General features: G+C 41.9%; 1 protein-coding gene across 6 annotated transcripts in view; it reads left to right on the forward strand.

The window, feature by feature from the left end:
* Positions 1-1766: 1766 nt before the first annotated feature.
* ida (anaphase promoting complex subunit 5 ida) overlaps positions 1767-24447 on the forward strand; it is a 202497-nt gene continuing 179816 nt past the window's right edge. Inside the window, exons 1-2 of one of the 6 annotated variants that reach the window (XM_067096145.1) lie at positions 1767-1797; positions 13578-13735. In XM_067096145.1, the coding sequence (XP_066952246.1) occupies positions 13591-13735 (145 nt within the window). In that variant the 5' untranslated portion in view covers positions 1767-1797; positions 13578-13590. Of the gene's footprint in view, positions 1798-1874; positions 2576-4410; positions 4655-13577; positions 13736-24447 lie in introns of those variants that run through there. The other 5 variants (XM_067096121.1, XM_067096138.1, XM_067096151.1 and 2 more) reach the window with 5 other exon arrangements.

The following is a 24447-nucleotide window of genomic DNA, read 5'->3' on the forward strand; positions in this document are numbered from 1 at the left end:
GGCCGCCGCCACCCCCGTTTTTTGAACGGGCGAACGAGCAGGGCGGCAGGCAGTTTCGGGCGTCCTTTCCGAACCACTTCTGGTAGCGACAGAAGCCCAGGGACCTCCATCTGCTGTGGTTCAGTGGACGTCTGTTGGCGATGGCATTGACGGGCTGCTCTACGTCCTCTTCAGGCTGGACGGAGCTGACCGGCTGTGTGGCCGGTTTTAGTCGCTGTGAAGCCTTGATGGAGTCTGTGAGATGTTGCGCCGTCTCTATGAGGTCCTCGATAGGCATGGTGTAGGGGTGAGCGATCTGGTTGCGTACCTCCAGGAGGAGTTGGCAAAGGTAGATTTCCCGTATGAAGCTTATCTCCTGCCGCTTCTTTGTGCCATCCAAGTCTGGTAGTGACAGGAGATCCACGACCATGCTCCAAGCGTCTCTTGAATTGAGGTCGTGGCGTGGGTTTATGGCAAGGTCGATAGCACGGGCGCCCGCTTCGGCGATGGGCAGGGAGCAAGCTTCGAGGAGGAACTTTTTGTGGTGCTGTATGTGAGGGTGTGTGTTTGGTACTCGCGAGATGAGTTTTCTGTACACGTCCTCCGGAAGGGTGTTGAACACTGTGTCGGCCTGTAGGATTTTGTCCATAAGGTCCGCAATTCTGAAGTGGCTCTCCACCCTGCGCAGCCACATCGATGGGTTCCCCTGCATAAACGGCGGCAGTTTTACGGTGAGGGCGGCCCGCGATTGTGTTGCCCGGCCGTCGTGTGTTCGGGGCGCTGGTGTGGAGTTGCGGGAGGGCCTCGATGCAGGGGCGGGCGCGGGTGTGATGGGAGGTAGGTAAACCTCCGAGTCCACGGGGTCTGCGTTTAACTGCATGAAGGAGGGGATATCCGCGTCCATGCTCGCTCCTTTGATCCCTTACTGGAGTGGGGTAATCGCGTCAGTACGCACTTTCGTGCACCGTGTGATTCCGCTAGTGACGCTGGTGGGGTACGCCGACGAGAGTCAGCATGCTCAAACGCTGGTTACAGCGCCGTGTTTAGCCGCTAAGAGTGTTTTGGAGAAATCCTGGAGCCAAGACTAAGTCACCGTGCCGGTCCGTAAATGGCTCCGGGATATTCCGGGGGTCACCACTGTAAGGTGTCAAAGAAACGAGCAGGTAAAAGTTATTGCTCCTTTATTACAGATCCAGGCAGTTTATATAGCGGCCGACTGACGCCAGCCCGCGAAAGACAATGTAATTGACTGTGACCTGAGGTCGAAACAAATAAACAATAATATGCAGTGAACGAGTACAAATTGCAATACAAAACATACAGAACTTCAATATGGATACAGTCTTGATGCCTGTGAATGAAGAAACATGTGATACACAATGTGTGACATTTGTATAAATACGTATAAAGTAAAAAATGGTTAAAATGCGTGACCTGGCACGTTTTAGGCGTGACTAATTGAGTTTGAAGAAAATGGGAAGTCACCAAAGAAAACATGCTCAGCGGAGACTTAATTAATGGCGCCGCCGAAACACTACGCTGGCGCCGATGTGGTGACTTTACAAGTCCTCCTAATGTAAAGGACTGATGGTTTGTATATCGTGTAGAAACAAATCACAGTTCTTTAAAGCAAATTGTATTTTTCCTAACTATACAAACCTGAGGTCCTTTACATTACATTTTATGTCCGCCTCATCCCACCCCTCAATCTGAAACCTGGGCCGAAAGGCAAATTGGAATGTTTACATCCGGACGGTACTTAACTGCCTATGCCTAACCACCTTGTTTGAAAGTTCAGCGGCCGTTTCCAGCTGCGTTGTAAGTAATTCCTAAAGTAAATGACCTCAGGTTTGTATACTGCAGTTAGGAAAAATACAATTTACTGAAAAAATTGTGATATTAAGTTTTACTGCATTCAGGAAAGTATACGGTCATGGGATAGAAACAAAATATTCAAAATCAGTGAACTACTTAAGATAAATTGCCCGATAAAAAAGACAGAATCCAGTTCAGAAGAGATAACAACAGGAAATCAGTGGCAGTTAAAAGAAGGGACGAATACTGTTTGTGATAAAGACCATCTTTTATTCATCAGTAAGAGTTGTAAAGCTTTGTATCTAGCTGTAAAAGCGTAGACTGTAGTGTGGCTGTAAAAGTGCTTATGGAATAAGCTTCGCGGAACCTGGAGGCGCCGGTATAAAGACCAAGTTTTCCCACTCGTTATTTTTCACCAACCTGCAACAACTAGACAGAGTACAAGGCTACGAGCTCCTCAATTCAAATAGTTTTGACGCTTGCAACGTGCATTTTGGTTTTATCTGTACACCTCGGTAATGTATCGCTTAAACTATATAATACATAATATTATATGGTATTTTAATGTCTCGCCAAACGCGTAAGTCGTATATTTATCCGACTGATTAGCCATTAGACATCTGGTGATATAGCCCAGCCTTATTCATTTTTTCCGTGACTGTTAAGCTAGTGCAAACCCTGCTTTTAATTTCCCCCTTCCTTCCTTCCTTCCTTACAAACAACAGTTATTGCAGGGGTCCAGGCAGTTTACCAAAAGCACCTCGAGAATGAACGAGTGATGGTAAATACTTAAGTCGCATCTTTTGTTTCAGAATTTGTTAGAACTAGGCCAAAGCAAGAGCTCCGTATCGAGTATTACTTTGAAAATTGATTTCCATTATAGTATTTTGGTTGCTTATGTAGAATTTACCGTCATTTTTTATCGGTCGAGTGTAATTAGCCTCAGAAGTTGTACGATGGCCATCCTGGAATGCTATCGCGCATGTCCAGTGTTATTGGGGAGTTTATGGTAAAAAGTGAAGTTTCCCTCACTGAGGGCTGAAGCCCCTCCCCCCCCAATTAACACGGCCTGCGTGGTTACAGTTTTGATAATAATAATGCTGTGGGTTTCGTCTGCCGATTTCCTAGCCGTGACCCACCACCAGGTGGCAGTGGGTACCGGCTAGAGAGTCGGCGGACGGATACAAAAAGATGGCGACCCAACCTGACGAAACCAACCTAACTGAACCTAGGACGGCGTGCCCTAACCTGGCCGGGGGCTTTTGCCCCCGACCCCACAAACCTAGGTCGCGACTGAAACTAACGAAACCGACCTAACCTAACATAGGGCGGCGTGCCCTTACCAGGGGCTGCTTCCCCTGGACCCCCAGAAGGGCCGTGGAATTAGTAAATCTATAACTTTTCGAAATAGCACGTATCTCATCCGAAGTCGGAATCGTCTGAGAAATCCGGAATGGCCGATATCGGTAGCTCCATTCTTCTTCGTTTTGGCACTGGGACACTGGCTTTCGGCGGGATCTGGACAACTGGAACTGGGAGAACAGGACCTCGTGGAATTGACCAATCCGTTTGGATGGCGGCGTCCCGTTATTGTTGTGATTCGGCGACATTAGACCGCATTTTGACGGGGGTTGAAACGGCTCTATTTAAGGGATATGCACGTTTAATTAATTCGAGGAAAGCTTTAAAGGGGCAAGGGTTGAAATGGCTCTATTTAAGGGATATGCACGTTTAATTAATTTGAAGAAAGCTTTAAAGGGGCAAGGGACGACGCTGCCTTCGTCAAACTTGCCACAAGTCCCGCTGAAATCGCCAAGTAGGCCACTTTTCATTAGGTAAACCAGCAATGAACGCTCTTCGTAACACAAAACGCCTAAATCCATAAGGGTCACTGGATTCTTAGCCGCAAATTCCATGTGGGTCAGATACAACACGGAAGACACGAAAGTAGCCATGTTAGCAACTCTTGAACCCGGAAGAGACTGAGGAGTGAGGAAGGTCGCGGGGCATTTCGGGTCGTTGGTCGTCAGCTGTTTGGGTGGAACTACTTACCTTGGCGGAGGGATCTTGGTATGACAGAATGAGTTAGGCGGCCCAGCATACGAAACTGTAATATGGTAGGTTAGTATAGGCTAGTTCCTTTAATATAAGTTTCCTTAGCCAGTCTGTAATTAAACATATGGCTCCCCGATAACTTGTGCATGTAGGAAACCATTCCATGACAACAACATGGCGGTCCGGTCTTACTCCTGTTTCCAAAACCCCTCATTGCCAAAGGGTCCCCAACCATGTTGAGTAGATGCGAGGTTAGTAATAATTGACTGACATTAAACAACACCACCTCCTTCATCAGCAACACTAAAGGTGTTGGCTAGGAAAAATCGATTTCCAATGTAGCCTAGTAGTCCATAAATAGCTCTTGCTTAGAAATACCATAAGTTTGGTGGTTAGGTTAGCCTACCTTATATTATCATTAGCCTAATAGCCTAAGCTAGTAATACTATACTGTAGGTTAACCTAAATAACCCATACTACCTATATAGGTAGGTGGTAATTCTAAGAAATTAGCTCCGGGCCTGTTTTTACCTTGGGAACTGGTTTTTTCTACACTTTTAGGGATTCTGACTGGCGGTGCATTTGTTTGTTGTCAGCCAAGTGGAATGTCCCTTCGCCGTGTTTAGTACTGTACTGGCCCTGGCGGGACGGTACCCATACGTTAACAAGTTATTGCACTTGCCAGACGGGATATGAACCATTCCAAACAGACATACCCATGCTCTGTCTTGTGAAGATCGTGTGTGGAAACACCTTGTTGGATGGACTTCGGGGGTTAATTACATTCGTGCGACAAAAATTGAAGGTAAGTCCATAATTAGCAACCAAAAAACTGTAGAAAGAGTCAAGTTAGAAGGAAATTGTCGCTGTGGAGCTAATACTTAGATCTACCAGTTGGGCTCCTAGGCAACCCCAAATTAGTTTATCTTGTTATTTTATAATTTTTTACCATTACTACTGGTGCAGTTAAGTTGCATTTGCTCTCCTTCCGTCCAGTATCCGACATTTCGCACTATCCTATTTATTTTGAATTGTAGGCTAATCAAATCACAGAGTTGAATGTATGGATTTCTTATATTTCAGTGCGCATGTTGAACATTTCTGAGGTTCGTTTCATTGGGAAATACGTAGCCTTAAAGATATGGACCCCCCTTGTATCCTGCAATTTCATATAAGTAACTTACCAAGTAATTCCATTGCTATAGTTTCAACTCGCACGGCGGCCTTAATTAAAAAGTACGGTGGCACTTCAACAGTTCAGTGTAAATGACAAGCCCTGCCCACTAACTGGAGTGCTGAAACAATTTAACAGAAAACCACATTCTGTTTCTGGCAGCTCTCAAGTGACATCGGGGGTTTGCTGCAGCTTTTGGTGAAGTATTATCACTTATTTTGAGTAGTCTTCAAGCGTTGATAGCTTTCGGGATCAGTTTTCCAGTTTTTGTTGTTATTCTGTCTGATTCAAGTTCGTGTTTTTATTACTGTAGCAGAGGTGGCAAAATAAATTGATCAAATCTTCATATGACCCTTGTAGTAAGGAGACATATTTTGCAGTAAGTGAACGGTGCAATAATGTAGTAAAGAGGAACTGGTGCTGAATATAATGATTGCCCGGGTGCCCGATGCCAGCTCTCAAGCGCCTGGTGCCAAGTGAGCTTAAGTGGAAGGTACTTAAATCTCACCTGGAGAAGTTAGTGATACGAAGAAGAATACGGCCTCTATAGCCGAGAAACTTGCTTCTCTTAGCTAAGCCTAGGTTAGAAGATAACCCTACTATTCCCTCTTCCCCCATTCCCACTTTTTCTCCTGATACCAGCCCTCCTACTTTTAACCCACCTACTTCCATGCATGGCTCACTTCCAACCCTTGCCATTGCTAGTCTCGAGTCTAGTTTTTACAAGATTTTAACCTAGTACTGAATACAGTGAAGTGGAGGAGGTGGCTACTCGTCCCTTCAGTTCTCCTAGACCAAGATCACTGTCATATTCTCCATAACCTGGGAGAAGACATATACTGAAAGTCCAGTGGAGGCTGAGGGTGTTGACCCATGGGTAGCTGCCCCCTCAGTCGAACCTGTTGCACATTCCCAGGTATCAGCAGACAGCCAATGGACAGGCGTCTTGACAGGAGACAGTGTTATGCAAGTGGAGGAGGTGGCTTCTCGTTCCGCTGGTTCTCCCAGACGAAGGTCTCTGTCTTACGCCCCTGAACCTTGGAGAAGACATGCAGGAAGTCCAAGGGAGGCTGGTGGGGTTTGCTGGCCCCTCAGTTAAACCTGTTGCACATATATCTGAGGTTTCGACAGACAACCACTGGAAAGGCACCTTGGATGTGCTTCAGGTGTGATCCGACTCTCTGGACTCCAACCTAGACTTGGAAGCTCCACAAGTGCTTTCTAGATTTGTGTTGTCCATTGAAGAGGCTCGCAGGCTATGCTGACAGCTCTTCTCCGCTGCCCAGCTAGCAGTTCAAGGAGCTGGTCACAGTCCTCAACCTTCCTGCAGCGTATGGGACAGCCGGAGCATTTCTCTCCTGAGCGTGCTTCTGTTGGGCTCCAGTATTTGGCTGCCAAGCACCCAGCAATCCCTCACAGGCTCCAGCTTTCTCTGTTCGAGCACCCATCTCCTCACAAGCATCCGCCGCCAGTTTCCAAGCACCCGGTGCCAGCTCCTGAGTGCTTGACGCCAGTTGCCAAGTGCCCGGCGCTCGCTTCCAAGCTCTCTGTGCCAGCTCCCAAGCTCCTGGTGCCAACTTTTCAGTATCATCTCATGCTTGGAGCGTCAAGCGCCTGTTTTCGACCACGGGTCTCCTAGCTTATATAGCTCTCCTTAACATTTGCAGGCAAGCTTTCTTACCCTTTTTTGGCTCTAGCTAGCCCCAGTCTCACCTACCTCAACCTTCTTGATGAGGAGCCATCCAGATTACAGACCTAGGCTCCCCATGATGGTGCTTTCCTCGTCTTCTAGGAAGGCACTCCAGATGTAAGTTTGGCTCTCTGCCAAGAGGGAGCAAGGTAAGGCTTCCTTCGTCTTTCCTCCCTCACTCTTAATCTGTAGGAGTTCTCTTTCCTCCGCCACCGAGGAAGCTCCTTGTTCCTGATCCTCTACATTTTCGTCAGCGAAAATTATATTTTTCATTGGCAGAACTTGACCTCTTTGAGTGCTTGATGCTTTCAGCTCCTTAGACTGGATGGTGAGAGCACTAGCCAAGAAGATTAAAAGATGGCAATGATTTAGTTGGAGACTTTGCCTCGGACTGGCTTGGAGTCTTTTCTCGAGCGGACAAGACCATCAGGGATGGCTCTCTTGAACTTATGGCTCTTTTCTTTACGGCGGTTTTGAAGAAAAGAGATTTGTTCCTACACAATATACAAACCATCGGCCCTTTACATTAGAAATTACTTACAGCACAGCTGGAAACGGCCGTTGAACTTTCAAACAGGCTGGTTAGGCAGTTAACTAACGTCCACTAGGCATGAGTTCTGCCCACCCGGACGTAAACATTCCATTTGTTTTTGACCTTCGTACGATGCAGACGTGTTCCTTCGCTCTCTGCCCTGATTTCTGTTGAGCTGTTTTTTCCTGGTGAGATCTTTCCATCTTTTTTGTTTGTGTGTGTTTGTGTTACATAAGATATGCAAACCCATAAATCAGACAAGCCTCTGCACAAGGCCACCTACCCCCAGCTTGTGTCTACTGGGGTTGGCGGCAAGAGATGCGGGAGCTTCCGCTCCTATGTTGACGTTGATCCACATGGCCTCTGTTCCTCATGCAGGGGGCGTGTGTGTTCTAGAGACTCTACTTGTACAAAGTGGTGTTTTTGTTCGGCTGAACTGTGGGTGAGGTTTGAAGGGAGGAAACGGTATCAGAGGAAGACCGCCAAGGCATCGTCTGAGGGTTATACACCCCCAACTATGCCTTTGGTGGCTAACCATTCTTCATTTCTCTCTCCTGGCAAGCTTCCCCTTCTGGCTGTCTCTCCTTCGGGAGAGAACCCTCCTTCATCTTCCTTGCTCGCTTCATCAAGCGTGGAATGACGGGGGGAGTAGATGATCAGGACGACCTCCTCTTGGGGGCCTCTCCTCACTCCAAGGGGGAAATTTTTCCATCGGAGCAAGAAGAGCCTCCCTCCACTAACCCAGCCCTTTGTTGGCTGACTCGGTTGAGCTTCAGACTGTCACTCGATGGGCCGGAGTTCAATTCCCGCGGCCGGCTGATGAAGAGTTAGAGGAATTTGTTTCTGGTGATAGAAATTAATTTTCGCTATAATGTGGACCGGATTCCACAATAAGATTGTAGGGTCCCGTTGCTAAGTAACCAATTGGTTCTTAGCCACGTAAAATAAGTCTAATCCTTCGGGCCAGCCCTAGGAGAGCTGTTAATCAGCTCAGTGGTCTGGTAAAACTAAGGTATACTTAACTTTTTCTTCCTCCACTAACCCGACTGTTCCTTCTATACCCTATCGGCTCCTTCATGGCGATTTAGGCGTTGTCCCCTACGTTGCCAAATGTATTTCTCTCGAGTTTTTAAAGGCCTACCCTTCCCATTTAGCCCTTTTAATCCGTGCTTCTGTCAAGGAGGGTTTAACCTCCTTGGCGTTTGTTAATGTCTCCTGGGAGCAGTATACTTCTAGGTGTTCCCTATTGCTTCGACACTCCTTCTTGAAAATATTTCCATTCTTCCAGGTCTCTGTTTTTCGTATAGGCCTCATTGAATCTCTTTTTGGACCTTCCTTGTGATTATCTCACGCTACTGGACTTCCGCACTTTTAATTTACTTGTTTTTCTGTCAATTTACTGTGTATATATACAGTATGTGTCTATATACATATATATATATATATATATATATATATATATATATATATATATATATATATATATATATATATATATATATATATATATATATATATATATATATAGAGAGAGAGAGAGAGAGAGAGAGAGAGAGAGAGAGAGAGAGAGAGAGAGAGAGAGAGAGAGAGAGAGAGAGAGAGAGAGCTATTGGCATCTGAAAAGGATTGTGTCTGTAGACAGATAAGAGAGCGCAGCATAAATATACATGGGTTACACAAATAAGATTACGGGCAGCTATTTAATCTATCATCTATTCATAATATGGTCCTTCGTTTCTTTCCAGTAAGAGTATTCATAACATTTTTCTATTCATATATCTTCTTTTCCTTACAGACTTAGCTCCAGCTTTGCCATTTACTCGGAATATTTCATTGTTTTTTTTCTTTGTTTTTGTATCAGTTTTTATCGTTCTAACATACAAGATACCTTTGCATGAATGCCCATACCCGATGAAAAATATCTATTGTGTTTTAACGCGTCTTTGATTATATCAAGCGTTGGTACTTCCTTCCTTACATAAGTCTAAAACAGTTCTACGTAAAACGCTCTTGTCGATTTTGACATCTGTCACGGTTCTCGGTTGATGCTTCTCCCGTTCCAGGAAAATTGCTGTGCCGCATCTCTCTTCCGTATCTTTGCCTTCTTTGCAAATCCTGCTGATTGTTCTCTCCGGTAACATTGTTGCTTCTGAGGCGCGTTGCAGTGTTTTTCTGATATCCGCAATGGGTCCACGGTTTGCCTTTTCTTTAGAAAAGTACTTAACGACCCTATGGACGATTTCTCGAGCCTGTGGATGAAGATTAATGCGGGAACGAGGACTTCCTTCCATGTTGTTTGTAAGGCGACAGACTCCTTAATGAGTCAGTGAGTGTTTTGACTGAGCTTCCCTTGTGGAGGCACGGGCTGTTTGACATCTTTATGCCCTGAGGTCAGCTTAACAGGTAAGAGAAGAACTGGCAGCGCTGGAAATTTTTTTTGTCACGTTTAAGAATAAACGTGTTGTTTTATTGTTGTTAAATGCTAGAAAATTACGAGGGTCTTTAGTAATTGGCAAAAATTGAATAGCAACCAATTATATTTGTGTTGTATAACTTATGCTGCCTTCATATACCATACAACGTGAGTGGGAACATTTGATGTGGCAGCGCCGGTCACCTCCCATGCCCTGCCCTTTTCGCCATGAAGGAGCCGATGGAGTATAGCTTGACACTTGAAGCTCTCCTCGGTCATCAGGCGAGTGATCTGCAGGCAGGGTGGCGCTCCCTTGGTCTCTCTGGCTCTCCTTCCTTGCAGGGCCTCCTGTCCCACCTGGCAGACATCCTGGTGGTGACCCATGCTGCTGCTACTGGTACGACATCGACGATGGCTATGACAGCGTTCGCCAAGATGCCGGTCACCATCTCCACCCACATCGGACCCAAGTGACAGCTGTCCCAGCATCCCAGCATGCGTTGCCCTCGCATCTAGGTTTTGCCCTGGCTCTACTATCCCAGGCCATACCATCTATGATGGTAACCTTCACTCTGCCCCATATGATGGTTCCGGCTCCTGCTGCTCCTGTGGCCTCTGACGTCTGGGCTGCTGTTGCTGTTCCACCTGCCCTGACTATCCCGATCGTTGCTGTCACCACTCCTGTCATTGATGTTCCTGTTGCCCTGGTTGCCTCAGCCGCTCCTGTGATGTCTGCTGCTCCCTCTTGGATGAGGGATTTGACCGCCATCCTGAAAAAGATGATAAAGAAGAATGCAAAGAGGTCTTGTAAGGTGTCATCGTCATCTTCATCTCCCTTGTCGTTGTTTGCTGCCTCCTCCCCTTCATGTTCTGAGCTCGTTGGCCAAAGGAGAAGAAGAAGGCTCTCTCTCCCCCCAAAAGAAGTCCCGCCCTAGGACTTCTAAGGGCTGCCTCCCTCCACAGGGGAAGCAGTGGGATCTCTTGTCGGTTCTTCCCTGCCCTTGGGTGTGGGAACTGGATCGCTCGCCTCACTGGGGTTGAGTGTTTTGAGAGCCGCGGGTGCACAGGCCTTGGTTTGCCCTTCTGTCACCAGTCCTAAGAAGTCTGCTTCGAAGGCTGGTGCTGTGTCAGGTACTCGTTCGCAAGTCACAAGTACTCGGGTATCTTGAACTGGTGCCGGAGAGACCTCTCACTGTCACAATTCAGGCACAGGACGAGAGAAAGAGTCGAGACATGCAAGTGTCTCGTCTCTTCCTACTGGCACTGCCATCGGTGCTCGACCAGATTCCCAGTCCGGTGCCTCGGTCCCTATGGTCCGAACACCTTTAGAGACAGAGAGGAGGCCCCTGTTCAGTCTTTTTCATGCGAGGTTTCGGCCTTGAAGAAGACTGGGACAAGTCAAGAGGACAGCGCAGTACCCACCTGCCGTAGCTCCCTCACCAGGTAAGGTTACAACAAGTGCATTTCACAATGTTTTTGAGTAGTTTTGTCCATGTGTCTCACCTCCTGTCAATGTGGGATTCAGATATGTAATTATTTGGTAAGTTACATATATAAAAATGACATTTTTATAGTAAAATAATCTCACGGACATAGAGCATAAACGAACTGAGCTCTTTAGCTGTGTTGTACCTATCCTTCCCTGAAAGTGGGCGGGGCAGTATAACGACACCTTAAACAAAAGAGCGCTGCTGTGAATTTTAAATATTGAGCTGCAGCGTAAAGTAGAAACAATAGCTATGTAATTATTTGGTAAGTATATATAAAACTTTATTTTATTATAAAAATGTCATTTTATCCTGAAAATTTCATTTTTCATTACAAACTCATCGGTGTATACTGAGAGCCCCCTAGTGGGTTCTGTGGTTATATGGCAAGTCCAGATAACGAGAATAACTGGCAGTCATTGATGGTGCTGGGATTCCCAAATATATGGCTAATACTTGTAGGGAGTATTGTTATTCTCCATTATGCTGTTATCTTGGAATGCTGACCACACAGATTGGCTTATGTAATCTGATACATTTTTAGTGTATTAAAAAGAAATTAATTTCATAAGAAAATCTTATTCTGTATTGAGAATTTTATTATTGTATTATTGTTTGCAACATATTAACGGCTTTTGCTACAAATGGTTTGGGATAACATGCACTGCACTGCACTGTGCTGTGTAATTTAATCAATTTGACCTACAATTAGCCCTTATAGGCCAGGCTAGATACACATGGTATAAGAAAAAATTGTCTGTACCTTCCAAAGGAAGTTGAAAGTAAATGTTTCTAACTGTGGGGACCCTCTTTTCCATGCACTAATATTAGTGAGTTATGCATGTTCTTTTTTTAATTTTGCAAAGTATAATCACAGCTCACATAATATTGTAAAAGATAAGAACTAAAATCTGCAACAATCCCTGAGTCTATTTATGGACAAATATTTATGAGATGTACTGGGATGGGGATATGTACCTTTGTTTTTGTATTCTACTCTGCAAAATTACAATTACAGCTGACATACTATCATACAAGATGAGAACTAAAGCCAACAACAGTTCCTGAGTATCGGCAAATATACAAAAAATATATGGAGACAGGGAGGTGTAGTACATTCTCCCATGAAATCTCAAGTCAGACTATTCTCCTTCATATCCTGAGCTGAGGTGTGAGTGTTGCCATACAGCCAATTATGGCCCATTTAAGCAATTTTAATGTTTTCCCCAAAATTCATTCAAATATCATGGCACAAAATAATGATTACCATATGATATGCCCCACTACTCCTCTTATGCCTTTTTCACATCATGAGATGCGTGCCGCTATGGAAGGGTTAATCTTTAACCCTTAATAATGGACGGATCCCCCCATGAGCGGATCTAAAACAGGTTTTGGGTGGTGGATGGATCCTCTCTGAGGAGTATTAATATTATGCGCCATACGATTTGGCTGTATCGAGCGGGAAAGAGTTTCCATCGCTTCAGTGGCCCATAAATGAATAGTGGCAACTAAAGAATTCAGCTCAGCTCAATCGTGGGCATCTCAGGCAGATCAGTATTGTTCTTGACTTGAAGGGGGAATGTCTTGCTCCTCTCTCCCATGTCGTCTTATTTATTTGCTCATAAATATACCCAGGGATTGCTGTTGGTTTTAGTTCTTATCTTTTATGATGTGATGTCAGTTATATGTAGTTGTAGTTTTGCAAAGAAATATTATAAAAACATGTATACCTTCAAAAAAGTTACTACATCTCTCGATCTCAGTAAGTTTATTTATGTAAATATCTTACAACAAATATGCTCAGAATTTGTTACTGAATTTAGTTCTTATCTGTTATGGTATTGTGTGAGCTTTAATTATGATTTTACAAAATAAAAAAATTATTAGAAAAAACATGTTTAACTTGGTAAAATTTATAAGTGTTTTGTAAAAGAGGTCCCACACAGGGTTGTAAATGGTGACTTTCAGCTTCCTGTGGGAGGTAGGGAAAATTTTTTAGAATTTTTTTTTCTTACACCATGTGCATTTGCATGTCATCTGCTTTCCATTGATGTGTTTTTCTTAAATTGGCCAACCTTAAAGTTTGCCCGGTCTTGGGGGGGTTGCATAATATATAATTAGCCCATCCCTTAAGGGAAAAATAGAGTTAGAATGTCTTAACATTAGAATGAATAGGAAATTTTCAAATAAATACCATAGCTATCATTTAAGTTAATTTGTTGATATTTACCAAGGGCAAGGACATTTTCTCACTTATGCTGGTGACTACCGTCACTTTCTATTTCACCATAAATCATTTAGCATTCTGCATTATTGTATTTTGGGGGTCATTCCTCTAAAAGATGTCCTTTAGTGAATAAAATGCTTGACATTCATATTTGTATCATGGATAAATATAACACCAGGACACTCTTATTTATTAATTTCAGGTCACATTAAAAGATGATTGGAGGAATGAGTGGCCCATTATCAGGATCAGGAAGTAGGAAAGAGAAAGATGTGGTCACTCCACATAGCATTTCTATTTTACTGTTCATCGAAAGATACGCAAGATTACGTCCAAAGTACTGGGACTGTAGACCACCTGGTGAGTATTTCCTATTTCATTTCATGTTGTATAAACTTGAACATTTTTACTGTTAGTAATAGTACTTGCAAATAAAAATGAAAAGTAATTTTGCTAGGTTCATCGTGCAATGATAAAATGGCATAACCCATATATATTGTGAAGGAAAATTCAAAGACAGTGGAAAGCAGCTTTGGAACCACAGAATTTATTAGGAACGTGCTGTAATGACCATGCAGTATATGTGTTTAGTGTTAATGTATCAGTGATCATCTTTGGAGAAAGCAGTTATATCTTGTGTATTTTTCTCAAGGTTCATTATATTGATTTTGTCTATACCTAAGAATCAAGGGATGAGCAACTGATGTCCTTAGGCTATGTAGCTCAGAATAGAATAAAGAATAAATGAGAAATAGAAGTTTGTAAGCGTTATTCTGAGGAATACAATACTGCACATACTTCTCTTGGAAGAGGGAAGGTACTATATAAAAATAAAGGAAACCATAAGGAAGGAAAAAATTTTGTAACTTAAAAGCGATGAGAAATGGCTAATATTTGCAGGTTGCAACCTGAATCTGTACGGTTGGCCTGGCTTGCGTTCCTCAAGTTGCTTAGAGAAAGAAAATGTCTTGGACTGATAAATGAATGCTTAGCAAGTAGGACCAATGGTTGTTCCAAAGTTAATGTGATTGGTATGTATGTGAATACATCTCAAAAAAGTAAAGTGATGGAACTTTAGGAATGTATTTACCAGCTTGCAGGGATGAGTTATTAATGCTACAATTTTATATAAGTAATTTACCCCGTAATTACATTGCTGTAGTTTCTACTCGACAGCAGCTTGAATATTGAAATCTGTGGTTAAACTCCTCTCCTTCCGTCTGAGTCGGTGACTAGGCCCCGCCCACTTTCTGGGAAGGAGAGGAACAACTTATGAAAGGAGCCTCAATTTGTTACTGCCATCCTAGATCTTGCACAGTTGCAGGAAAGCAGCTTGTTTTTTTTATTCGTCTTGTATTTTCATGATTTGGTGAAGTATTTTGTCTATTTGCCTTTGGGCACGGATATTATCCGTTATCTTGTGGATTTTTTTCCCTTGTTTTGAATTTTCTGTCTGAATTTGATCTTAGTCTGAGTTTGATGTACAAACTGGCCTTTCTCTTAGTGGGGAATTGCTGATCATCTTTCTCGTGTTGTCTGGTTGTTTCCTAGTAGGAATTACTTTACGCTCTGTTATTGATCAGTATTTTCCTTGGGGAATTTCACAATTTAGACATTTGTATTTTTTGACTTAATGCTTAATTATGTCAGACTCTAGCACAACTAGTTTCCAGTATTGCAGTAAAGGATGCAGTATCAGGCTTACCAAAGCTCCGTATGATTCACACACTATTTGTTCATCTTGCAGAGGACAGGCATGCTTAATTGATTGTATGTGTAGTGAATGTGCTAGCTGGGATGAAAAGACTTGGAAAACTTTGTCCTCTCCCCTGGCTAAATGAGAAAGGGACAAGAAGAGGAAAGCAGCTTCGAGGGCCGAGAGTAAAGCTTCAGGCAGTAGAACTTACTGGTTATTACCTCACCTGTATCAAATGTGTCTCTTGTGTCAAGTCCTGTGCCACCCATTCTTCTGAACCCAACCATTTCGCCGTCCTCAAGAGTAGGATTGACCATAAATTCAGTCTTATGCTGATGAATACTGTACAGTGACCCAGTTAGGAGATTATTGCATTTTTTAATGGAAAAGATCAGTGATAAAGGTGCCAGTTCAGTGAGTGTAAAGGAGGTGGCTACCCGTCCTGCCATCTCTCCTAGGCAGAGGTCACGGCCAGACTCCCCTAACACTGGGAGGAGGCATACTGGAGGCCTGAAGGAGGTTGGCTCGGTTTGCCTATGGGTAGTTGCCCCCCTCGGTCAAGCCTGTTGCATCACAGGCTGCGACAGAGGGCCGTTGGAGAGACGTCTCAGATGTCCACCATCTCTCCTCGAGCCCAGGAATGCCCAGCCCGGTCTCGAGGCACCAGTAGCGTTATGCTAAGGAGTCTCGCCCCTTGAAGAGATGTTCCTCTTATTTGGAACAGTCTCCTCCACCCTCCAAAAGGTCTAAAGAACCTTTCCAGAGGCCTCAAGCTTCTTGTAGCTTCTGGGACACCCTGGAGTGCCGTTTTCAGGATCGTCTATCATCTGGCCACCAGTATTTGGCGCCCAAGCAATCCCCGGCACCCAGGTGCCCCTTGTCGTCCTCCAGGTATCTTCCCTCCAAGGAGTGCCCTATTTCAACCAAGTGCCCAGTAGCGCCCGAGCGCCCATTGACACCTGGTCTTCCAGTGAGTTATGAGCGAATGTCAAAATGACCCTGATAGCTCCATTTTGGCCCCAAAAGGAGTGGTGTGAAGATCTTCTAGCACTACTTATAGGCATTCCATGGCTCCTTCCAACAATTCCAGAGCTTATCAGACAACCCCATTTCAGGAGGTTTCATCACTGCCTATCCACTCTGGCCCTGACAGGATTTCGACTGTCGTCTAACTCCTGCGAGCGAAGGGTTTTTCAAGGCCTGCAGCCCAAGCTATTGTCAATAGCAGACATAAATCCTCTACCAAAGCCTGTCAGGCATATTGGAACATCTTTCGACTTTGGTGCAGGAAACAAAATATCTCATCTTCTAAGACCTCTCTAACCCAGCTGGCAGACTTCCTCCTTTTCTGAGATCCACCAGGGGCCTTTCTTCCTCAACCATAAAGGGCTATAGATCAATGCTCAGCTCAGTCCTCTGTTACAGAGATCTAGACGTTGCTTCAAATCAGGACATCTCAGACCTTATTAAGTCTTTTAAGTCTTGTAAACCTAAGACAGAACAGACAATCTCATGGAGTTTGAACATGGTCCTCAAATGGATCTTGGGCTCATGTTTTGAACCACTTCACTCGATTTCCTTAAGGGGTCTAACCCAGATGATGTTATTCCTCGTGGCTCTAGCAATAGCTAAAAGGGTGAGTGAACTTCACACCTTAGATAGAAGAGTGGGTTTCTCCCAGGGAGATGCAGTTTCCTCCCTAACCCTGGGATTCCTCACTAAGAATGAGGTTCCCTCTAAACCTTGGCCTCGTTCCATTATTGTAAGGAATTTAGTGGACATACTAGGTATGGAAGACCGTGCTGTGATTTTTAAAAAAACTTTTTTTCCGTTTCGGCGCTAACTCCTGAATGCCGCCAGCATACGGCAGACACTTTTGTAAATAGAGGCTGGGCGTTTAAGGGTTAACATAATTTATTTTCTCTCCATTACGGCACTGAATGGCCTTCTTGGTCCCAGGGCCTGGGTTTTTGCCCTAAATATCATACATCCATCCATCCATCAGAATGCTCAGAATGCAAAGTGATAATAACAGTTGAACATGTTATGCAGATGTCCCAACATCAGTTATCAACTTTAGGAAATAGATCGATTGGTGTAATTTTATAAGAGTCTGCAACATTTTCATTTGACCCAATTTAAATATTTGTGAGGAAGTGTAAATTAATTGATAAAGTATAGAAAGTAATTTATGAAAATATGAAAGCCCACTGGGCAACTAATATATATAAAAAAATCTGAATTTTAAATTAAAAATGTTAGGTTATTCTGATTTTTATCATTACCCAGTTTTATATATTTTATTTTTATGGTGCAGATGGAAACTTGAGTAAATGTATGCATGTGTTCTAGTGTGAAAGCATATCCCTTTTTGCATATTTTTAAAGTTTCATTATTCATTCATTTGGTCCCAGTGCTTAGCCTATGGCTTAGACCTGGGACTCCATTTTTTAATCCTTCGGGCCAGACCTATGAGAGCTGTTAATCAGCTCAGTGGTCTAGTTTAATAGTTATTAACTTGGACAAGGATGGGTGTGTGGTTATTGGGAACCAAGTTGCTTCAGGGCTGTGGTCTCAAGTAGAAACGAGTCTCCACATTAACTGCAAGGAGTTGTTAGCTATCCAGAAGGGACTTAAAGACCTAGATGAGTGATTTCCAACAAAGTAATTTCTGTCTTCTTAGCCTTGACTTCTCTGGCTTTAAGAAGGCAGGGGGGCATGAAATCGGAAACCTTGGTAGCCATCGCCAAGGATTTAGCCTCTGGGCAGTAGAGAGCAATATTGTCCATATGCCCCAGGTTGTGTGTGGTTGACAGTTTTTCAGTGGACTTGTTAACCCCTTCGCCACTGGCCTGTTGCACTGCCGATAACGCTTGCATACCGCATGAGACCGCGAGTATATCAGTCATCATTTGCTCCCACTAAACTTTCTGTTATTCATATTTTTCATTTATATTCTTATGTGAAAACATTGTGTACATACCAATGAATATTTTTCACCACATTGGCTATATACATATATATATATTATATATATATATATATATATATATATATATCGAAAAAAGAGGAATATTTAGTGGAAAAAGTAATTGCAGAAATAGAAATAGTAGTAAAGTAGTAGAAATAAAGTAGCAGAAAAAGTAGTAAAGTATTAGTAAAATAGTACTAGTAGTAATAGCAGTATATACTAGTTTTCTTACGGAAACAGTTAGTATACATCAATGAATGTTTATGGCATTGGTAATAATAGTAATAATAATAATCATAATCATAATAATAATAATAATAATAATAATAAAAAAATTCAACAGTAATACCACTACTACTACAACTTGTAGAAAAAATAATGATAATAAAAATTACATGTTAGTGTAAAAATGAAAGAAGTTTTCAAAAACATAGTACACTTTCCTGTTGACCGAAAATACTCCTCTGCCTGAGCATTCATCCATTCACACAGTCTGTCAATATCATCATCACAAAAAAAGAAACAAAATGCATCTCGTGGGCAAGTGAAGTCGGGTGTGCAAACAGAGATCCCATTGTCACCCTCCGTGAAATCGGGGGGTGGGTCTGGGCGCTTGTCACAAAATTTATGTTATGAACTGCCAACCTTCATCGACAATGGGTTCAATGTCTTCTAAAATCTCAGTGTCGCTGTCATCCTCTAAGCAACTATAACAACTATCACTATAATCATCTGACAGATCTGGCAGGTATTCCTACCCAGGATCTGAAATACTATCATCCGACATCATGATACTGAAAAATAAAAAAAACCTGTAAAATAACTGCAATCAAAAGGAGAAAAAGTTTAGCCTTCGAATCCAAATGGTTTACTCACAAGATCGTGACAATGTTTCATACATAACAGCTTGAGGCGCACTGACATGTGCTGCTGGACAATACCACTTATAATATCCCATATGAATATGACGCCACGGCGACCATCGGACACTCATTGGCTAGAATGAATAGTGGGTGGAGCTTCTGCACCTCTCTCGTACACAATACTACGCCTGAAACCCATCCAAGCTGAAGAAAACAGCTCTGCTTTTCGAGGAGGGATGAAAGACGTATAGGCGCACGCCGCGGTCTTTTATTACTGTATTGTAAAAAGACGACATGTGTACGCCCGGTGGCGAAAGGGGTTAAGGGGATCGGCGGTTTCGACTTTTTTTAACGACAGGTTGTTGATATATAGGAGGTTTGTTAAAGGATATTGTGTGGAATTTCTGGGGAAAAAATTTTTGTTCAGTGACCTTAGGTTTTGTGACGCCAGAGCATTTTTCGGCCAAAAATGGCCATTTTCAAAATGCATCTCCTCCTTTGCTTTTTGGTTTTAAGGGATGAGATTTTGTATAAAACACATATGGACCTTCGATATAAAGCCGGGGATTTTTGATTTTTCAATTATTTTTCGAGATATGAATTTTTAATTTTTTTATGAAATTTTCCTGAAAAATTACAGAAAAAAATTGCCAAAAATCAGAAACTCAAAATATTAAAAATCCCGGCTTTTTTTTAATCTACCATGTTTCCTCATATTATGAAATTTCATTTAGATTGGTCCAATACTAAGGGAGGAGATACATTTTTGAAGGTGAAAAACTTATGTTTTGAGAAACGGGCCTTCAAAGTTTTAGTTACATAAAAAAGTAAAAGGGACTTCAAAGACTGTGTTACAATTAATTCTATGGTTTTAATTTTTATTTTTGGGTATTAATTAATGCAAAATGATTATAAATAAGAATATTAATTGATTATTTATGTGCCTAAGACACATTCTTATAAATTTTAGGTTCCTGGTCTCCCCTGTCTGATCTTGCTGCAAGGTATTACTCTAGGGTATCATAGTTGCCTACACTTTTTTTATTAGTGTCTCGAATCCATCCCTTGCCAAATGGATCCTGGGAATTACTTTTCATTCACAATTAGGGATTCGTGATTCAAGTAATTCATCAAGTCTTGCTTCACTTATTATGATCATTTTATTTTCAGGATCGTCTATAATATCAGCCTCCGAGCTACTGCTTTCTTTTCTAAAATATCTTTGCCCTTTGGTAGTGACGAACAAATAAAGAGGCGTTTAAGGGTGGATGTGGTTGGTCTCTGGTCAGCAGAGATCGCTGCCTGCGCTGTTTGATGGGCGACAGCTCTCTCTCTCCGTTGCTCCATTCCCCTCTATGGCACTAATTTCTTGAACTCTTTCTTCTACTTCTCGCCTGGACTTTTCCACTTGGCTTTTCCGCATTCTAGAAGCATGAAGTGAACTCTTGACCTTTTAGGCACGGTGAAAAAACAAAAAACACTGCAGAAAATACAGAGTTCAGTCAAGGCTAGCAAGCATGAAAAACGTGTCCTTCTAGCTTGGAAGTTTATAGGCAGCTCTCAGCCACAGTCAAGCGTCATGGTATGACGTGTGCGTTGTCATGGCTAGGAATAACTAAAAAGGTGCCGAGTAGGATATTATTGACATTATACATTTCATTTCAAAGGAAGTTTTCAGTAATATACATCATAAAAACTATACCAGACTAAATCATTTGCGCTACTGGTGTTTTATGAGTATATAGTTATTGTTACATTTTAGGCCATAACTAGAGAAATACGGCAAATTTTAGCATATTTCGTGGACACATTCTTGAACCCTATACGAAGCCATAGAATTTTTTTCAGCAAATCGAATTTTTTAAAGATTATTGGGTTTTTTTAGGCGGCCGATCCCCTTAAGTCGTCCAGAACAGGTACTCTCCCATGATTGTTCTTTAACCTTGTAGTTTGCAGGGCAATTTGGAGTGTTCAGCCAACCCCTCATTGATCTCTTCTCAACAAAGCTGAATCATCGTCTTCAGCTGTTATGTCTCCCCAGTTCTGGCCTCTCAGTCCTGGGTAGGAGAGACTATGGTTCAAGACGGACAAACCTATTTGTGTATACCTTCCCTGTGTTTCTGCCATTGAATGGGTACTCGAGAATTGAGGGCTACTGGGAACAACACTGTGATTCTAATCGTGCCTTGGTGGCAGAGGAGGCATTGGTTCCCAGTCATTTTGGAAAAGTTAGAAGAAGTTCCTAGACAATTACCTCCATAGACAAATCTGCTTTGTCAGGTGGGTACAGGGAAGCTTCACGGAAATATCAAAATGCTTTGTCTGACCGCATGGAAACTGTTGACAAGCTCCTCAGCTCTAGAGGCTTTCTAAGTTATACAGGGACTCTTTCTTAATGGCAGAGAGAAAGTCCTTTAATGTCTTGTTCAGTACAAGGGAGCTTTATAGAACATGGTGCAAGTCCAGGAGTATTTCCTGTCCTGGCAACAACATAATAAAGTTGCTTTGCTTTTTGAGAGATGCCAAAGGCTTGTTTGTTTCCTCCATCAAGACTATAAATCCATGCTGGCTTATGTATTAAGGCATTCTGGATTGGGTATTTCAAAAGATATTGACTTAGGTGAGGCTGTTTGCTCATTTCAACAGGAATGCCAAAGCTTCTGCCAAAGCTGCTTTTATGGAACCTTGACATGGCATTCAGACACCTTAGAGTCCCTCCTTTCCAAACCCTTTCTTAAAAACCACCCTCTGTGGAAACTCTAATACATGAGGAAAAAGAGGTACTTTTTTGCCTTGTTAGGGTTCTAAGGATTTATACATTACCATCTTAACACTTAAACGCCTGTTGGACGTTTTAAACATCGTCAAAAATTGTCTGTCAAATGCCGAGTGGACGTTGCAAACGTCGACTGAAAATGCTTTTTTTAAATATTCGCGGAAAAATAATCATAGGCCTAGTTTGCGGAAGATTTCAAATCACGCGCCTTGGCGGATGCTGGGAGTTCACGGATCCAGGTGTTGTGTTGTTTTTGAGTATCACCCAGACGCGCATGCGCGAATTCCCTCCTACTCACGCCAGATAGAATCAGCGTCGGACCTTGCGGGAGCGATTTTTTTGACGCAGACGTGTTTTGCAGAACTTTGGCGAGTGTCTGCGTATTCGTGCTGCAACAGGACGTTTATAGATATGTCACAAAGGCGTCAGGACCGTGAAAGGCGCATACTGCCTGTCGGAAGTGAGCGTGTGAGGCGAGTTTTAGACTGGGATGCTGGAGAAGGACCCAGCAACCAAAGTGAATTTTAACATTCGGTCAACTTTGACTCAACCGAAATGATCGAAAAACGCATCCGTAAGCCATAATTATTACATTCGAGTAACAATCAATCATTTACCTTCATTTTGCAACAAACGGAAAGTCTCTAGCACAATATTTAGAATTTTGGTGAATTTTGAAAAAAAAAAAAAAAATTTTCATCCGCTCAGCAGCGCTTGAACTCCGCTGAAAATCCTGTCATTTCTTGCGTCAGCTTGCCGTAATTTTTTTGTCGTTTCATATTATTCGTTACATAAAGTGTTATACATCAAAATGTGCGCAATTTCATGTAGAATACAACAAAAAATATATCATTCCTTTAGCTCTTCGCAGTTTTTTAATATTTACATCGAAATCACGATAACTGACAAAATTTTAATATTCGGTCAACTTTGATTCGACCGAAATGATCGAAAAATGCATCCGTAAGCCATAATTATTACATTCGAGTAACAATCAATCATTTACCTTCATTTTGCAACAAACGGAAAGTCTCTAGCACATTATTTAGATTTTTGGTGAATTTAAAAAAAAAAAAAAAAAATTTTCTCCGCTCCGCGCGCGCGAACTCCGCTGAAAATCCTGTCATTTCTTGCGTCAGCTTGCCGTAATTTCTTCGCCGTTTCATATTATTTGTTACATAAAGTGTTATACATCAAAATGTGTGCAATTTCATGTAGAATACAAGAAAAAATGTCATTCCTTTAGCTCTTCACAGTTTTTTAATATTTTCACGAAATCACGATAACTGACAAAATTTTAACATTCGGTCAACTTTGATTCGACCAAAATGATCAAAAAACGCATCCGTAAGCCATAATTATTACATTCGAGTAACAATCAATCATTTACCTTCTTTTGCAAGAAACGGAAAGTCTCTAGCACATTATTTAGATTTTTGGTGAATTTTTGAAAAAAAATTTTCCTTCGCTCCATGCAGCATTCGCTGAAAATCCTGTCATTTCTTGCGTCAGCTTGCCGTAATTTTTTTTCGCCGTTTCATATTATTCGTTACATAAAGTGTTATACATCAAATTGTGCGAAATTTCATGTAGAATACAACAAAAAATATGTCATTCCTTTAGCTCTTCACAGTTTTTTAATATTTTCGCGAAATTACGATAACTGACAAAATTTTAACATTCGGTCAACTTTGACTTGACCGAAATGATTGAAAAACGCATCCGTAAGCCATAATTATTACATTCGAGTAACAATCAATCATTTACCTTCATTTTGCAACAAACGGAAAGTCTCTAGCACAATATGTAGAATTTTGGTGAATTTTTGAAAAAAAACATTTTCCTTAAGCTCCGGCGCAGACTCCGCTGAAAATCCTGTCATTTCTTGCGTCAGCTTGCCGTAATTTTTCGCCATTTCATATTATTCGTTACATAAAGTGTTATACATCAAAATGTGCGCAATTTCATGTAGAATACAACAGCAAATATATCATTCCTTTAGCTCTTCACAGTTTTTTATATTTACATCGAAATAACGATAAATAGAAAAATCAACCTTGGTCAACTTTAACTCGATCGAAATGGTTCAAAAATGCAATTGTAAGCTAAAAACTTACAGCCTAGTAATATTCAATCAATTTCCTTCATTTTGGCACAATTGGAAAGTCTCTAGCACAATATTTTGATTTTTGGTGAATTTTTGAAAAAAACTTTTTTACGTCCGCCGTTACTTTAATTCATGCATCATTTTGTGATAATATTTTCTCTGTGTTGCTTTAATCGTTTTACAATCTGTTATATACCAAAATCATCGCAATTTAGTGTACAATACAACTAAAAAAATTAACTCATTAGCTTCAACCGTTTTCCTTACAGCGCAATTTGTATACAATTATATAAGTTTTTTTTTTTTTTTTGCTGTCATATATTCCAATATTTATATATGATAATGATATTTTTATCATTTCTGATGGTTGCATACTAAACTTCAGGCAATGAGAAAAAGGAGCCAAAAAACTCTTAATCTTGAAAAGAAAGTCTGTGATTTTTTAAAAACTTTTTCCGCTCGGGCGCTACCTCTCAGAGGCCGGCATACGGGAGATGATTTTTGTAAATAGGGCTTGGCTTTAAAGGGTTAAACTACTGTATTAACCCCTTCGCCACTGGCCTGTTGCACTGCCAATAACGCTTGCATACTGCATGAGACTGCGAGTATATCAGTCATCATTTGCTCCCACTAAACTTTCTGTTATTCATATTTTTCAT

This window comes from Macrobrachium rosenbergii, chromosome 4 (assembly GCF_040412425.1).
Source record: "Macrobrachium rosenbergii isolate ZJJX-2024 chromosome 4, ASM4041242v1, whole genome shotgun sequence".
Lineage (NCBI taxonomy): Eukaryota > Metazoa > Arthropoda > Malacostraca > Decapoda > Palaemonidae > Macrobrachium > Macrobrachium rosenbergii.